At 34.5% G+C, this 13,789-nt stretch overlaps 1 protein-coding gene across 1 annotated transcript; it reads left to right on the forward strand.

Annotated features, from left to right (window-relative positions):
• Positions 1-1,782, forward strand: LOC136783665 (uncharacterized). The gene is made up of 3 exons (XM_066743914.1): positions 1-432; positions 926-1,030; positions 1,264-1,782. The coding sequence occupies exons 1-3, from the start codon at positions 1-3 to the stop codon at positions 1,780-1,782; spliced, it is 1,056 nt and encodes a 351-aa protein (XP_066600011.1).
• Positions 1,783-13,789: the final 12,007 nt, after the last annotated feature.

The following is a 13,789-nucleotide window of genomic DNA, read 5'->3' on the forward strand; positions in this document are numbered from 1 at the left end:
ATGGAGGGAAGCACCTCCAATCGGCCACAGCAGCCAACAGCCGCCGTTTCTACTGAAACGGAGGCTAGCACCGCAGGAGCGTCACAACCGTCGACAGCGGCTATTGCTGCTAATAACCTCACGGTGCCAAATATCTCCGCCGACCCGCAGCCACCAGCAGACGCCCCTTCCGCCCGAACAAGGGCAAGCACCGCAGCCACTCAACAAGAGCAACAAATTATTGTGATTGCCCCCACGCCCGCCCCCCGGACATCCATCCGGCACACAGAGACAGCGGCCAGCGCCTCCGTCTCGACCGAGCCGGAGGCCAGCACCTCCGTCTCCACCGTGTCGGAGGCTAGCACCTCCGTCGCAATCCAGCCGAAGCCCAGCACCTCCGGCTCGATCGAGACGGAGGCGAACAAGTCGGAAAATCTGACACCCGACCAGATAGTAAGTATTATAATGTATTTCTTAGTAATATATCGCAGCCATCAGCTGATGCTTCCGGTTTGACCACGAAATCTAATTTAAAAATTGCACGAAAGTCACCTTCAATTCTTTAAGTGAATAATTCTACGTTTTCTAACATCATTATAGCGTTTGTCAAGAGGTGACCAAAACAATATAAATGTCTCGTGAATTGCTTGATAAAACGATGCATTCATATATCACTGTGGAAAATTCTTAAGATAAAATACCATAATATATGTAATAAGAAACAGAATTTTCAAAATAGAAAACTGAAGCTGATTTTCGTATAACTTTACAATTACCTTCGGTGAAAAAACCAATAGAATCATCTTATGCTCCACCACACAAAATTTGTTCTACAGTTTTTCTCCCTGAAAATAGTTTACAAGCTATTTTAATGTTCTAAAAATGAAAATCAACCTATTTTTTTATCGTATTTTTCATATTCTAAAACATCTTTACTATTTTGCAGATCAAAAGGGCGATAAACAAAAAAAAGAGGCTGGCGCAAAAGGAGCGTCAGAAGAAGAAGAAGAAGGAGGCTGAGGGTGAAACGGTAACCATCTCTAGCACCGTCGTAAGTATAACTATATTAAACTTCATTTTCAGATTGAAAAAAGATCTTTCAATTACAAACTGCAACTTTCTTTAAATTCGGTTTGGTTTTTTCTAAATGAGAGATACAGGACCCTCCGATGTGCGAGGGTCTGAGGTATCTACTTGCCCCTTTAATTCGTCAATCACAATTCATTCTACATTCTATTTTAACAAAAATTATATTAGACATTTTTATGACAGATATATTTGCAGATGAACCAGTTACTGCAAAATTACCGCCACCCTCGGCCTTTTACATACCGGCCACCCTATCAACAGCAGCAACAGCAACCACAGTATCCGACACCACAGCAGCAACAGCAACCACCGTATCCGACACCACAGCAGCAACCGTACCAGCCACAACAACAACAACAGCAATCTTACCAGCAACCCTACCAGCCACCTTACCAGGCCCCATCACAACAGCCACCCAACCAGCCAACCTACCAGCCACCTTACCAGCCACCCATCCAGCCAACCTACCAGCCACCTTACCAGCCCCCATCACAACAGCCGCCCCAGCAACAACAACCTTATCAGCCATCCTACCAGCCGCACTACCAACAACCCTACCAGCCACCATACCACCCACCAACACAACAACCGACTTACCAGCCTCCTTATCAACCACCATACCAGCAACCACCACAACAGCCTCCATATGTACCACAAACACAACAACCGTATCAGCAACCACAACCATACCCCCCTCATTATCCGCCCTTCTAGCTCCTTCGCGCCAGCCTCTTTTTTTATATATATTTTAAAATTTTTATTGTTCTTTAATAAATGTTTATAACTTTTTTAATTTTTAAATTTTTATAATAAAAGCTATAAAAACTCAGCTTCGTGTAATGTTTTGAATAATTATACGATGGTTTTCCCTTATATTTTAATACAAAACGCTTGAAAAGACGAATTCTCAGCTAAAAAAAAAAAAAAATTGAAAAAAGTCTTGACGTACTTTGATACCGCTGTCCTTCATTCAAACATTAAAAACTTTATCCTTAAAAATTTTCTCAACATTGTAGGGTGGATTTATCAACGATTTTTAAGAGACAACCTCTAAATAGACGCTATTTCGCTAAAAAAAATTGAAGGAGGGCGTGCTATCATTTGCTATCATTCTCGTTTTAATCCAGCAAAGAAAACTGAGCCATCAATACTTTTTTAAAAATTTTACGGTGGTTTTATCTTTGATTTTGAAGAGAAACAGATAATCAGACGCTTTTAAGCTATAAAAAATAGTAAAAAAATAGAAGGTGGTCTCGCAATCATTTGCAATCAATATATTTCAATCCAGAATGCAAAACAGAGCCACCAACATTTTTTTCAATAATTTTAGGGTGATTTTATCATTGATTTTTAAGATAAAGAGTTAAGAATACCATATGAATGTTTTCTTTTTGGATTTATTTAAGTTTCTGTGTCATTTAAATTTCGAAATATTAAATTTTTTGGCAATATTAAGTATCAGCAGTAGTTCTAATAAATTGCGTCCGTTACTGTCGGCTATTTACAGGTGGAAATTCAATTGCAATAGAAGATATTATTTCAGCTGTTTTAATCTAAATGTAGGACTGCAAAGCTAACAAACAGAAAGGTAACAGGGTGAGAACCATTGCTCATTAATTCAAACAAATACATATATATTGAGACGAAAAATAACATCTTCGATAATAATAATACTGTTTTAATTAAGACATAATTCATTTAAGTAATAATTATCAGTAGAATTAAACAAAAAATAACACAAGTATTATTTATTCTTACTTAATTTCAAACGTAAGAAAAATTTGAAAGAGATGAAAATGGTCTAAAAGAAATTGTGGTTTCTAGCAGAATGTAATGTATTAATTTTTTTGTCAGGCAGCAAAAAATTTGTAAAAGTTAAAAATGTTATAATACAGATGAAATACTACCAAAGAATCAAGAAAGTTGATATATTACATCTTTTTTTGTAATAATGGAATTTTTACTGCTAAAAAAAATTATTACATTTTGCTCCGCTTCAAAAACCCTATCCTTTTATACCACTCCCATTATTCTAACATATTTCCTACATATGAAAATTAAATATGAATAAATATTGATTATATTCCTATTTTTCATTAATTGTAATGATAATATTTAGTCACATGAATTTTTTTTAATTAAAAGAATATTCTTATAATGAAAGGTGGTGTTTTCTATTTGAACGTATATGTATTTTGTTAAATAATTGAGATTGTAATGGATCCAGTCTTATTGTGATTAGGTTTGCTAAGTTTGCATTGCTAGCTTCAGCTTCATCCCTCAAATTTTATATGACAGGAAAGAAGTAATTGTTTGTGTTCAACAACTTAATATATTTTCATATAATTACACAAGGAGAAATCATATTCTTTTATAACCGTAAAACTAAAGTATGCAATTAATAACATATAATGTTTCATACAGCACAAATGTCTGAAGGACATCATCAATTTATATTTTAGTCATTAAGTTTACTATAAAATGACTAAAAGACATCTTCGACAATGTGTGCTGTATGGGGATATTACAATTCATTATTTATCCATTTGGAAATGAAGGAATGAATAAATTTGTAATCTCAAAGCTATTAAATTTATTTGATAGAGTATAATGTTATACTACAAATACAATTTATATAATATATAGAAGCTACAACAAGAGAAAGCAGTAAAAGTCCAATAGATAATAATGTCTATGTTCTATGGAAAACTAATCCTTGAAGAAATAATGAAATATTAATCAAGGGTTGGAAAAAAAGAATGTACTCACCAATTCCACAATGTGCCGAGTAAATGTGGAAAAGCTTATTCCTTTCATCCTTCAGCATTATTCTGACAGTAACCGCAAACTTGAATTTTCCTATCATTTGGGTAGTTACTTTGATAAAAAGTCACTTGTTTCATATCACATTACACTAAACATTGACAATGAAATGGCTAAACACTGACACAAAAATTCATAATTCACATGATAAAATGTCTTTGTAGGAATGAATACACTTGATAATGTGCAACATTTTATTTTACAATGGCACATACAAATAATTAGTTGCACGCATGACTATTCCTCTGAACATCTACTGTGATTGCCAAATGTTTGAAAAGTTTGCACGCAGTGAGACAGAAATTGCTCAATCAATTACAATTGAAATACCATTTGCACCTTACCACAATTGACTGATGTTTCAAATTTAGTCAATGATATGTCACCACAAAAAATGATCACTTCACATTTTTCAAAGGAACAATTATCAGATTGGATATGATACTTTCAATGAAAAGTATGCATATCCAATACTCACTGTTTTTCCTTCACAATATCCTTGTGGCACTCTCCTGAATAGTGTCTTGTGTACATTTATTAGGTTAATTTTCTCTCATGAATGAGTTTCATTTCTCATCATTCAAGGGAAAAAGTTAATCAAAATGTAACACTTCTGATCACAATAAATCACCACACAGCTAAGTAGTTTTAGCACGTACTACTCCAAATCTTGTAACAGCACGCTAACCGCGCGTTGGCAAAGACAGACTGCGCATACCACTACGCGCACCACGTGCAACGCCTAAAGCTTCGTACGTATCGCAACGTAGCATTTGTGATATTTCTATTCCCATTAGCAATAATTAATAATGTTGAAGATTATGAAAAATTTCTAGAAAGTATGCAAGACTGTAGAAAAACTGAACATGATACTTTAATCCGGATGAAATTATGCAAACGTGAAAAATAAATATAAGAGCAACGCAGTTAAATATATATCGATATTAATTATATAATTCCTCCCCTAATGCATAATTAATTTTATTAAAAAAAAAACAGGATCTGTCGTCGGGGCGCGGTTCGACTACCACCCGGACATTTCTAATTTTTAAACGTGGTTGGAGGTGCTTGCAGAGATGAAACGGGAGATTGCTCATGCGAGGTCCCGAGGCAATCCCTACCGGTAGGCGGCGCTGGTGTTGGCAAACGCGTGTCTCAGGTCCATCTAACCCCTAACGCCATCTATCGGAAGAGACCACGAAGCACGAGCGTTAAGCTTAGAATAGGGTAAAACATATATGCATTGTTGCCAGAAAGCGGAATAAAGAGAGAGCGGAGATATTTTCTCGGACCTCTCTGTCTTTCTCGCTGTTAGCTTCTAACAGAAGAGTCGAGGCAAAATCTTTCCGTTTCGCTTTGTCGAAAATCTACCAATATTCGATGTCATTTATATTTGCAGGCCAATGCCTTTATACATGATTTTTTCAGCATATTTATTTATCAGCATTGACTTATTTAAATCAATAATAAATTAAGGAAATGCGTATTTGATATATAATAATTATTTTAACTATAATTTCATCGTTATATTTCGCTTATTTCCGTAAAATCTGCATTTCTTTAGTTTATTATTGATTATTGTAAGTCAATGGCAATTAAAGAAAATTTAATCTTAAAAAAAAAAGAAAAATAGCGATCAGGAATCGAACCCGGACCCACGAATCGCCACGCGATTACCTTACCGCCTAGACCACGAGGCTTCTTCAGTGCACCGTAAACAGATAGTCTTTTTAAGGGCTTGAAATCTTCTATTGAAACATAAATAAACGAAGAACCGACATCTTTATTCATTATTATTCTATGATAATGGTACACAAATTAAAGAATAATTATATAATGTAGATTTTCAAAAGCTTTTCCAATAACCAAGAACGGAAACTGCGAGCGTTGATTATTTATCTTCGTTCTTGGCTATTGGAAAAGCTTTTGAAAACTATTCAAAATATAATTATTCCTTAATTTGTGTACCATTATGACAGAATAATAATGAATAAAGCTGTCGGTTGCTCGTTTATTTATATGGTTTAAAAGAAGATTTCAAGCCCTTAAAAAGACTATCTGTTTACGGTGCTCTGAAGAAGCCTCGTGGTCTAGGCGGTAAGGTAATCGCGTGGCGATTCGTGGGTCCGGGTTCGATTCCTGATCGGTAATTTTTTTTTTTTTTTAAGATTAAATTTTTTTTAATTGCCATTGACTTACAATAATCAATAATAAACTAAAGAAATGCAGATTTTACGGAAATAAGCGAAATATAACGATGAAATTATAGTTAAAATAATTATTATATATCAAATACGCATTTCCTTAATTTATTATTGATTTAAATAAGTCAATGCTGATAAATAAATATGCTGAAAAAATCATGTATAAAGGCATTGGCCTGCAAATATAAATGACATCGAATATTGGTAGATTTTCGACAAAGCGAAACGGAAAGATTTTGCCTCGACTCTTCTGCTAGAAGCTAACAGCGAGAAAGACAGAGAGGTCCGAGAAAATATCTCCGCTCTCTCTTTATTCCGCTTTCTGGCAACAATGCATATATGTTTTACCCTATTCTAAGCTTAACGCTCGTGCTTCGTGGTCTCTTCCGATAGATGGCGTTAGGGGTTAGATGGACCTGAGACACGCGTTTGCCAACACCAGCGCCGCCTACCGGTAGGGATTGCCTCGGGACCTCGCATGAGCAATCTCCCGTTTCATCTCTGGTGCTTGCCCCCTGTTTGGGCGGCTCGAAAAGCGTAATTAATCAAGCTTTTAATTTTTTGAGGAACGGGGGGATCGCGAACCCGGATCCTCCGGGTGGTAGTCGAACACGGTACCACCGCACCAAATCCTCTAACAAAAATAATTGTTTTAATTTCCCCTAATAGACTTTATTATTGCTATGCCGGTAATTCCACGGGCTATTTACTCCTACATTGTCGGCTGTCTATGAAAACAATACTACAGCTGTAGGGATAGATGTGTAGCGTGCATGCGAACGCCACACAACATATGTAGTAACTCAATAAATATGACACACATAACTGATAAAAAGAGAGAGCGTCAGGTATAAGACAAGGTCAAGGCTACAGCAATAATAAAGCCTATTAGGAGAATTTGGAACAAATATTCTCGATTCAGGATTTGGCGCCGTGGCAAAGTGTTCGGCTACCACCCCGGAGGACCCGGGATCGAATCCCGGGCCCTCCAAGATTCAACGCTTGGATTTTTCAGGCCTTGAAGGCCACCCTATCAGCCGCACCACAACAGCCAGCCACCCTATCAGCCACCGCAATAGCGGAAAAAATAGGGGGTAGCCGAACACACCGCCACGACGCCAAATCCTGTTTATTTCATTTTTTTACAAAAAATGCAATATTATTTTGGACGAATAAATGTTTCCTGTAGATTTATTTCATTAGAAATGTATAGAAACTTTCATTGCATCATAAGAACAAATTAATGTAGGCATTGATGAGATATTTGTAATTTTTAATATTCAATTATAATTTTTGTCTGCGTTTATCCTTATGAAACATTCTTCGACCAGATTTTGATGTCCCTGTCGAACCTCTCGCTCTTTCACGCGGTAAACGTATATTGGGTCTATCTTCTATCCTTTACACACTACCTTCCAACAGTAGGCAATCTGCAAACGCGCATGCGCGGCCTGCTAGTACTGCTGGGCCCTATTGGTGTGTGCAAGCATGTAGTAGTGAGCCATTAATATGTGTAGAGCACTATACGTGTGATTACCATGTGTCACTTGCTGAGGAATCTGAACCGGCTGAGTGATTTCTAGTGACAGGAGGTGTGAACTTTAATGAAACCAAGGATATATTGTGAAGTATGAAAAGCAATCATGCGCTTTTTTAATATCAGAAAGAGCAAAAGCATTTGGGAAATGCAGATGGAAGAAACCAGGAGCAATTAGATAAGTAAAATTATTTAAGTGGACTAAAAGTGTACATTGAAGCAACGATACTTTGTGGTTTCTTGTGTTATAGGTACCATTTGCTGGAAATTAGGAAAATTAGACAACGAAGCAAACTAAATCACCGTTGGAGGTGAAAAAGAAGTGGAGCATTATTGATCGAAGAGGAAAGCACTGGCAAAATGAGTCAATGGGTATTACGATACAGAAAGGATATCTATGACTTATCAATTTTAATTAAAAGGATACATTTTAAGGCTGAGTTTTATTTAATTGTAAGTATTTCAGTTAAAAATTCTTTAATTTTCTGTGACTAAGCATTATTTGATATAGGATCATGTGTTCCTTTCCTCATAATGTTAGTGTATAAAAATATCTACATGTACATAATCACAGATTTTAATTAACAGGCTGTTGAAAGTCACAAACGAGTGTGTATAGAATCCATTGAGAAAACAACATAGGTATCAGTGCCTTTTGCTAATCAAGGGAACGATATGAGTGTCAAGCAGAGTTGAGTTATATTCCATGTAAGGCTACATAATGAGGCATTCGATGTAAGTCAATTTCATGATTACCAGCAATCATTCTAAGTTAAAATATGTTTATATTGTATACATTTATTAAACATATTAATTTATTTAATTGTAGGTTATTTCATGAAATAACTGCAGGAAACTTTCAGCGACAGAGGCTCCAAGAGGATTATTATGCATGTTGACAAAAGTTGTACTTGTGGTAAGTGAGAATGAAAAATGACAAAGGAGCAAGGTCACTCACACCGAACAATAATATCAGCTTTCTTTTTAAGGTAAATTCTTCATTTGTAAATATTTGAATGAAGTTAAGGATATTTATGTGTTATATCTCATAATATAATCTGTTTTCTTAATTTTCAGATTTCCAGAAAACAGACTAACACAATTCAGCTAACATAATAAAACATGATATGTTAGCATTGTAAATGGAGATGAAGAAAGAAGCACGTGATGATTTCTACGAAGTTGCAATTCGTAATGTGCAATCAAGAGACACGGTAGTGTCTCGACGGCAAGTACATTTAAAAGTAGATAATGACATGTCTATACCGCCGAGCACTACCGTTAACTTATACAGCAAGTTTGGCCGTCCCAATTTTCAAACCGATTTATCTCCGTGAATAATCCATTGTCATGATTTTACTAAAGCTTTTCCTAAACTGGTTTTGAACAAGCTTTCATTTGAGACCATAAACATGAAAATCGGTTCATGCAATCCAGAGAACTCATACTATGTTAGCTATATATATATCGAAAATCAGATTTTTCTCCATAATCTTCTTCTTCTTCTTTTCCAGCCAGAATGTATGTCTCGGGCTGAAGTTGGTTGCTTAACGTAGATGCTAGTGACGTCAGTAGACGTAAACGTAAACATAGTTGCACACAATCGTAAATAGTGTGTGTGTGTGTGTCTCAGCGATATATGATTTATTTCGTTTAATATGGTAAATCAGGTTAAGCTGCAAGTTTGATTGACAGTATTAACCTTAAAATGAACCCAATTTTATAATAAATAAATGAAAGAAAATGATTAGGCTATTCTTATTTGAAACCGATGAGGTTATACTCGTACTCATCATACTCATTAAAAGGATTTTTAAAATTACTTAAAGGAATCAACACATTAGATAAGTATAACAATGAATTTTATAATATAAATTGTAATATATTTTGTGGTACTTTGTGGGATTTTATTTCAGATTAAATTATAGTGATGTGTTTATTGTGACTGCTAAGGATCGAGCTGTGTAGAGAGAAATATAATGTGACTATTGTATCGTTGCTGAGGATAGAGCTTACTGGATGAAGTAAGATTAATATTTACATATTTTCAATTCTATGCCAAAGAGAAGTATACTTTCAACATTTATATGCATCAGTGATTATCAGGAGCATATTAATTGCAAGAAATTATTAAGGTATTTGAAAATCATATGTTAAACTTCCCAGTATTGAAATCATTAACAAAATGCATATTTAACTGTTTCTTTTCTTTACACTGATGTGGGTTTCAATTGTCCGATAGGTTATATGATATATATACAAACAAATATATCAAATTAAATTATAGTAATGCTTGATTGAAAGATGTGAAACATTCCAAATAACCCTCTTTACGTAGAAACCAAGTTGACCAGTGCTTGGATTTTACAATAGTAGATGTTCACAAACGAAACAAATACATACCCAAGTATTAAAGATCTTTAATCTCAAGGACGTTAGGCCACTAAGAAATAAAGGAAATGAAGGTGGTACAAAGTCAAATGCAGGTAAGTAAATGAGATGATTTATGTTCCATCAAATATTTATTATTATTGAAGAATTTTGATTATTAAATGATTAATTGGTTTTAGGCTTACTATCAGTGCCATCGTTTAGTACTTTACAGTCACTACGCAAGTTTATTACAGAAAATGATGTATACCAGAAAGAGAAACGGTTTCTACGTATTCATTGAATGACCATGGTTTAATATCCTTTTTGGTTATGAAGCATTACAAATATTTCATCAGATATTTACCATGGGCACAGAAAGCTCAATTCTAGAGGAAGATAATAATGATTTGGTTTGACACAGGATATGTCAAAACTCAATGGTGATGTTGAGAGCTATAGTCTCTGAAAATATCAAAAAGTAGTATATTTAATGCCAAATTCTGACAAATGAAAGGCTTGTAACTCAGTTTGGTCTGAAATTCTTTAGAACATAAGGCAAATAGTTAACAAATATTATGACCAAAACATCTAAAAGCTTATAATTATGAAAATACAACTAATTTATCATTTTTCACATTAGAGGCATATGGTAGATGAAAGTAGGAAATTGACAGCAGAATTTCTAAGAAACTGAGGCTTCAATGAAATTCTCTGTGGTATTTCCTGATACAGAAGGTCCAGGGGAAGATAAAAATGATCTTGGTTTGGCAGAGGATATGTCAGAACTCAATGGTGATGTTGAGACCTGGAGTTAATAAAAATATGAAAAAAGGGGTAAATTTAATGCCAAATCCTAACAAATGAAGGGCTTCTAATTCAGTTTGGACTGAAATTCTTTAGAATATGAGGCTAATAGTTTACAAATATTATGACCAGAACATCTAGAAGCTTATAATTATGAAAATACTACCAATTTATCATTTATCACATTACAGGCATACGGTAGATGAAAGTAGGAAATTGACAGTAGAATTTCTAAGAAACTGAGGCTTCAATGATATTCTCTGTGGTATTTCCTGATACAGAATGCTGAAAGGAAGATAAAAATGATTTTGATCTGAAAGAGAATATGCCAGAAATCAATCAAGAGACACGGTAGTGTCTCGACGGCAAGTACATAAAAGTAGGTATAGACGTGTCTATACCGCCGTCCAGGCACTACTGTATCTTATACAGCAAGATTGGCCGTCTCAATTTTTAAATCGATTTTTTTCCGTAAATGAAACACTGTCATGATTTCAGTAAAGCTTTTCTTGAAATGGATTAGAACAAGCTTTTATTTGAGCCCATAAACATCAAAATTGATTCACGCAATCCAGAGATCTCATAATCTGTTAGCTATATATATAACAAATTTAATTTCTTTCTGTTATCTTCTTCTTCTCCAGCCAGAGTGTATGTCTCGGGCTGAAGTTGGTCGCTAAGAAAAATGACGTCATTTTCACAACGCTTCCAACATAATATACTCAACGATCAAACTATGTATGGTTGTGAACTGTCAATTCGGCGACTATATTGAACTGTGTAAATTGTAATGTGAGGTTATTTTTATTTAATGCAGTGAGGTTATTCATCGTGTTGCGATATTGCATCTGTTAATCTCTACAATCACAAATAATTCAATTAACAGTGACTGAAGGATTCGCGAATTAGATAAGTATAATATTATATTTTACAATACAGGATGTAGTATATACTTTGTGGTACTTTGTGGTATTTCTTTTTGCAGATAAATTAAGACAGAATATTTTCATATTCATTGATGAGGATAGAGCTGACTGGATTAAATAAAATTAATATTTACAAGTCTGTGCCAATGAGAAATATACTTTCAACAGTAATGTGCATCGGTCATTATCAGCAGGATATTAATTGAAAGAAATTGTTAAGGTACTTAATAATCATATGCTAAACTTTCAGGTATTGAAATCATTAATCAAATGCATGTTTTGCTTTTTGTTTTCTTTAAACTGATATTGATTGTAATTATCCGATAGGTTATATCATATATATATAAACAAATATTTCAGATTAAATTATGGCAATGCTAATTTGAAAGATATGAAACATTCCAAAAAATCTTTATTTACGTAAAATACAAGTTGACCAGTATTTGGATTGGAACAAATTATACGATAGTAGATGTTTACAAAAGATGCGAATACAACCAAATATTACAGAAGTTAGGTCAACAAGCAATAAAGAAAATGGAGATGGGGCAAAATCAAATACTGGTAAGTATAACTGAGATGTTTCATGTTCCTTCAAATATTTATTTTCTTTGAAGATTAAGATTGTTAAATGATGAATTTGATTTCAGGCTTACGCATAGTGTTATCATTTAGTATTTTACAGTCACTGTGCAAGTTTATTATAGCAAATAGTAATACTTGTGCTTTGACTTAAATACATTTGGTACAATTGAATTAGAAAACCAAGGAAGAAGGTTCGCTCACATACTGACTATTGGAGTTGAATCAAACATTGGGCTTTTCATTCCTGCATTCTGGTATTTGAAACAGGCAAGGATGAAAGCATTGAAAGATTGGCAAAGTAAGAATAAGCCAATATTCAGATAATCGTCATCCATTGCTCAGCCATAATTTAAGGATGAGATTCATTGGATGAAATTCTGTAAAATTGAGTTAATAACTGTTGATAGTTTTCCTCTGTTACCTATGCTAGTATTCTAGGCCAAAGGCAGTATACTAGTCGTTGGTATGGATGAAAAAATGAACGGTTACTCTCAATTGAAAGTCAGTCCAAAAATTAATGGTTTCTACTCCATTTTGCAGCACCAGAAGTCCGACCAGTTTCAACAGTGTATAGAAATTAGCGAAACGAACATTTGAGGACTCTGGCACAGGAAATGTTATAAGGACGACTCGCCAATGTATCTCCCATGCCACCTTTTTCAAGAGTTACCAGCATAAATGTAATAATGATTGGTGCCAAAAAGAAACGTGGTATGCAAAACGACAATGCCAGCTTTGAATATATGCTTAATTCTAGCTTATTCAAAGCTTTGCGAATTGCTTGTCCAGTCATGCCCCTGTATCACCTCAAGCAGCTGATGGAGTTACTGAAGTTTCACAAAGTCAGATGTTGGTAAAAAGTAAAATGTTGATTAACAAATGGAATGATTCATGTTTCTTTAAAATATTATTTTCTTTGAAGATTTGAGATATTTAAATGAGTAATTTGATTTTAGGTTTACTCAGATGTTATCATTTAGCATTTTACAGTCACTGTGCAAGTGTATTATAGCAAATAGTAATACTTGTGCTTTGACTAAAATACATTTGGTACAATTGAATTAGAAAACCAAGGAAGAAGATTCGCTCACATACTGAATATTGGAGTTGAACCAATCATTGGGCTTTTCATTCCTGCATTCTGGTATTTGAAACAGGCAAGGATGAAAGCATTGAAAGATTGGCAAAGTAAGAATAAGCCAATATTCCGATAATCGTCATCCATTGCTCAGCCATAATTTAAGGATGAGATTCATTGGATGAAATTCTGTAAAATTGAGTTAATAACTGTTGATTGTTTTCCTCTGTTACCTATGCTAGTATTCTAGGCCAAAGGCAGTATACTAGTCATTGGTATGGATGAAAAAATGCACATTTATTCTCAATTGAAACTCAGTCCAAAAATTAATGGTTTCCACTCCATTTTGCAGCACCAGAAATCCGACCAGTTTCAACAGTGTATAGAAATT

The sequence above is a fragment of the Prorops nasuta genome, unplaced genomic scaffold, assembly GCF_024137725.1.
Source record: "Prorops nasuta isolate Cenicafe-Biocafe unplaced genomic scaffold, Cenicafe_Pnas_1.2 PNAS00034, whole genome shotgun sequence".
NCBI lineage: Eukaryota > Metazoa > Arthropoda > Insecta > Hymenoptera > Bethylidae > Prorops > Prorops nasuta.

Excerpts from the sequence above, each read along its gene's own strand:
- LOC136783665 (XM_066743914.1), top strand. The coding sequence starts at position 1 with ATGGAGGGAAGCACCTCCAATCGGCCACAGCAGCCAACAGCCGCCGTT. Across the intron at positions 433-925 it reads ATCTGACACCCGACCAGATA|ATCAAAAGGGCGATAAACAA; the intron begins GTAAGTATTATA and ends ACTATTTTGCAG. Across the intron at positions 1,031-1,263 it reads TAACCATCTCTAGCACCGTC|ATGAACCAGTTACTGCAAAA; the intron begins GTAAGTATAACT and ends ATATATTTGCAG.